Here is a 5297-nt window from a genome sequence, read left to right as displayed (position 1 = left end):
AGTAGCAGTCGCAGTCACGAAGCAGTAATAATAGCAGTATGAGTTGTCACGTTAAATGTATTGACATAGCGAATAGTAGCAGTCGCAGTCACCAAGCAGTAACAGTAACAGTATGAGTTGTCATGTTAAATGTATTGACATATCGAATAGTAGCAGTCGCAGTCACGAAGCAGTAACAGAAGCAGTATGAGTTGTAATCTCCGGTCAGCGAGGCGCAGAGTGAGTCATGGAAATAAATGACCTATTCCTTTGCGTTTTTCTGTTCTTTCCTATTATAAGTGATAGCGTATACACACTTGTCTGTAGTAGCGGCAGCAGTAACTATAAAACGTCAGCAGTAAATAAAAAAAAGACAACACCAGAGAACAAATCTCGACCATACGCCGAAACAGATTAAAAATTATATTCAAATTATGTGAAAGAGATCTCTGAACAGTAACAACAACATATATTGTTACATGTGCAGCAAAAGTGGTACCAGCAGTAGGTGCAGTTATTGTGGACCGAAGCATTGGATTAGAAGTGAATTATGGTTTCATTCTCATAGGATAAGTTCCCTGAAATGGGATTTCTTTATTGATTATCATCAAGATGTACAATCTTGTTTTGGAAATAATGATATCATGCCATGCCATACACATCGTAATACAGGTACTATGGACCTGTGGGGCGGTCGGGTAACCTAGTGGTTAAAGCGTTCGCTCGTTACGCCCAAGACCCGGGTTCGATTCCCGACATGGGTACAATGTGTGAAGCCCATTTCTGGTGTCCCCCGCCGTGATATTGCTGGAATATTGCTAAAAGTGGCGTTAAACCATACTCACTCACTCACTCACTTTGGACCTGTATCATTTCAGTACAGAGAAAAAGAAAGACTCTGTGACTCATTGGTTTTTGGTCGTAACAGTAGCAATAGTAGCAGTCGCCGAAGCAGCAGAAGTAGTAATAGTAGTAGTAGTGAGTGAGTGAGTGAGTGAGTGAGTGAGTGAGTGAGTGAAACCCATGAGCACGGGTATGGTGCTGACAAACCTAGAAACAGTAGTAGTAGTAGTAGTAGTAGCAGTTAACTTCATAAACACAAACTAGCAGTGTTAATTAGCATCAGTAATATAGGTATTGGTATCAGTATCACTAGTAGAATAGATAACTATTTACTTGTTATGGTCAATGTCAGTTCACAATCTATTCCAGACACAACATGTCACAATTACCACGATAACCACAAAAATGAAAATAAAATTACAAACAGCAATGCTTGCCTCATCGATAGAACAAAGCAGTCACTGTACATTTAGCATTTAACAGTTAATTTCTTTCTCATTGTACATAACAAATGACACACAATAATAGAGTGTGAGGGATGGTTTACTTGCGAAATTCGTTGTCATTCATCCATGAGGTCACAGTAATTTGTTTTATTGGCTGTAGCTCGTAACATAAAAAATAGCAGGTAATAAGGAAATGCTAATTTCCTTGCATCAATCAATGTGTCTAGTCAATCCTATATAACGCCCAGCTTATCACATCAGCTGTCATCCCTGGTCTTACAGCTGGATATTCTGGTAAGAATATTTTGTTTTCTTCAAACAGCATAGAATGAGCAATGTAATCGTTATGTTATCGTTATGTCTGCTCAAATCAATGATACTTACTATTTCTCACTGAAATTTATGGACAAATTGTTCTTTTACATGAGAAACATGTATGTACTTCTTCCAAAATGAAGAGGTGTATTCTAATATTTAAACAAGGTTAATTCGTTCACAACACAGACATGGAAGACTTCAATTATTAACTAGGTGAATGAGTTTGGGGGGGGGGGGGGGGGGGGGATCAGAAATGGGCTTCACACATTGTACCCATGTGGACAATCGAACCCGGATCTTCGGCGTGACGAGCGAACGCTTTAACCACTGGGGAACCCCACCGTCCAATTATCAACTTAACCTTTGTTTATTAAACCTATGTTAACATAAAAATTCAGTCAATACTATGACGGTATTTAACAGAATTATGATATATTTGCAGAATCTCAACCATGGAATCTGTCTTGTCTCTTGCTCTACTGTGCGCATGCGCTCTTGTATGTTCCGGTGCTGTGTACAACCAGTACCCATCCTACGGGCAGCAATACAGGGGCCAGTACGTCCCTAACAACTACCATAACAACCACTACCCTGCTGGTACGTGAAGCAACGTTTGACCTTATATAAGTTCTGAATATCCGAATGTTAATACTGATTGATGCATTCAACTATGCAGCTGATGAGGTTTGTTGAACAATTCAACGTCTAGCATAGTCTAGTCTGACTGGATTCAATATCAAAGGGAATATTTTTCAAAAATAAAGAGGGTAATCGTACTTTTGTTTGCATGCGCCCCTGTATGTTATCGTGCTTTTTATAACCGATATCCACCCTACGGTCAGTACCCTGATGTGCAATACAGGGACAAATGCCTACCTAAGAACTACCCAAGAAACTATTACCCAAATACGTATCCTGCTGGTGAGTTAAGATAAAACGCTAATGCCAGAGAATAACCAGTCTCGATTATCCGCCTCGATTAAGTCTAGATTTAGTCTTGATTATGTAATTTCTGTTAAGCATCAACTTGAATTACATAATATCCAAAGTAGAAAATTATAAAAGAAATTGTCAATAGCAGTATCAATTAATAAGACTTATCGAACATAGACAACTTCGCACCCACTTTCAAGGAGTATAATTTTGACGCATCAGTGACCATGATGATGCCCGATGCATCTTTTGATTTCTATGTTTCCATGCTTGTTTAGGTGAACACTTAACTTGCCTTTGCATGTATTTACGACGTACCCTGGACTCTACTTTTAGCAGAGATTTCTTATGAGGATAAAAGGGTTAGTTGTTAAAAAGAGGACCATGCTTTCGATGCTTGTATATCTGACAGTGGTACACTGTACATCTTTCCAACGTGAATAAAACAAGGACTGGTCGGCTCGGAGTCAGAATACTGTGTCTATTTTGAGTACCTATGTTAAACTGTGGCATGACATAGCCTTACAAAACCGGCATTAATCCGGACTCGTACACGCCACTACACACACACGTGCAATCACATCGCTTTATGTGTTCAATAATATTGAACGTGACGTTAAACCCCACTTCAATTTCGACTCACTAGTGTATCAATAAGTAAAATATAAATCACTATAATGAAACTTGTTTAAAAAAATAATCTATTAACCATTATAGGCAAATGAAATACAGAAGAAGTTTGTTATCAGAATGGAATAATGAATTCTACGTTTATTGAAAGGAAGTATCAATGCAGTGTTTTCTTTTAAAACCGATATGTATACGTCTGGTGTGTTTACGACTTGTTTAACCACCCGTACTATATTTTTTAAATGTATGCATTCAATATATACGTACACCTTCGTGTACAACGCCTTATGAAACAGATTTGTTCAATGTAGACTTGTATTCCTTCCAGATGTGTGGGGAGGACACTCTCAGGGACAGTATAGAAGTAAGTCTTTATGATCACATATCATTCTGTATCTGTGAAGAAAAATAAATGGATAGGATTCTATATTCATATTGTTATACGCTTAGCTTATAAACTTGAAAAGTTACTCTCCGTTTCTGGCAGTAAACTTTAAAATATACGTATTTGTCTGTAAGGCTCTGTTACTTAGCTCACTTTATTTTGTAATCCTCTCTAATGAACTTGATTTCATTTTCCAGCACAGGTTATGGCATTTACTTTATTAATAGTGGATGTATCATATAAATTATACATATTCGTCGTAAGTATTTGCTTTGCAATATGAGGCGATCGGGTAGCCTAGTGGCTCGATTCCCGACATGGGTACAATGTGTAAAGCCGATTTCTGGTGTCCCCCGTCGTAATATTGCTGGAATATTGCTAAAAGCGGCATAAAACCAAACTCACTCACTCACTGCTTTACAATGTACATATTCTTTCATTTTAGATATAATGTTCATTCCAATATAAATGGCTGACGAAGAAACATGACAATAACATAATAATGCTTTTATTTGACCAGGATACCGACGATCTGTGCCGTCCCATGGCAATGGATATCCGAGTTACAGACAGACCTACCCGTCTAATGGCTACCCTACCTATCCCTCACACCAACCTTCCTACCCATCAAAACACATCCCGTCCTACCCTGACCACGTGAACACCTACCCTAGACATCAAGACAGTTACCAACAAGGTACCTAAGCCTATTTCATATACAACAACTTCTCGATTGATGTCATACCACAAATGAACATCAGTCACAATACATACATATTTAAACACAACGACTGTTAAGACATGTCCATTTCTGTCATTTATATTAAATGAGGTTGTAGAGTGCAAAATAAACACCGCTGGAAGTGGTCATAAAATATACAATTCTTACTCTTTCACGTTTCCATCTGCAATAAAACATCTGCATATTTGCAGGTCACCGACAGAACCAGTGGGGATCCCAGACGCACAACCAGAAACATGGCTCTTACCAGGTGGGTGTCTTATTAATCCTGTGAAAACAACAAAACGTGACAGAATGTTTAAAATACTCTGACAAATGATCTTCATCTTACCCAGTTACTTGGTGATTGTTTCGGTTATGACATACTGCAAGGGGCACGGGTGGCCCAGTCGTCTAAGGCGCCGCGATTCGCTATGCAGAGTTGCGTCCCTTGGGCACGCCAGAAACCTATCATAATGGTTGTGGGTTCGAATCCCGGTTCACCCCGATTATGTTTCCAGATTTGTCAGCACCATACCCGTGCTCGTGGGTTTCACCGAAGTGGTAAACGTCTGAGACCTGCATCACTTCGGGCTTTCATTCCACATTAAGCTGACACGCCGCGATATAACTGGAATATTGTTACTCACACACCCACTCACTCACTCACTCACTCCGTCACTCACTTACATACTGCAGTAAATATATGTATTGTACATAGAGCCAATGAAAACTTGCCATAATGTACTTGATAATGGATTTGAAAAGAGGAACATGTACCCAATTACTGTATGCATGTAGCATGTTATAAACGTTACATTCTCTATTTGCAGGGATGAAGAGAATACGGATGTGGCATCCATGACATCCGGGTTTGAAATCCTAACTACATAATCTGCATAATGTACAAGTGTTTCAAATAAATAACGTCACATTATAATGTGTCTTTGTTTTGGAATGTTACTGGCTTTAGCCATTATCGCAATCATATGCCATGCAGATATATCAGAAGTGAATAAAGGACTATATAGTATGTATGATA

The 5297-nt window shown here is 38.8% G+C and overlaps 1 protein-coding gene across 1 annotated transcript; it reads left to right on the top strand.

Moving 5' to 3' along the window:
• The first annotated feature begins 2038 nt into the window (after positions 1-2038).
• On the top strand, positions 2039-5094 carry LOC139454814 (uncharacterized). The gene is made up of 5 exons (XM_071236439.1): positions 2039-2183; positions 3478-3513; positions 4055-4231; positions 4468-4526; positions 5089-5094. The coding sequence occupies exons 1-5, from the start codon at positions 2039-2041 to the stop codon at positions 5092-5094; spliced, it is 423 nt and encodes a 140-aa protein (XP_071092540.1).
• The last annotated feature ends 203 nt before the right edge of the window (positions 5095-5297 follow it).

Source organism: Haliotis cracherodii, unplaced genomic scaffold, assembly GCF_022045235.1.
Source record: "Haliotis cracherodii isolate W230 unplaced genomic scaffold, xgHalCrac1.p SCAF_11, whole genome shotgun sequence".
Taxonomy (NCBI): Eukaryota; Metazoa; Mollusca; class Gastropoda; order Lepetellida; family Haliotidae; genus Haliotis; species Haliotis cracherodii.
The sequence above is the reverse complement of the archived record's forward strand: the minus strand, read 5'-3'. Positions and strand labels throughout refer to the sequence as shown.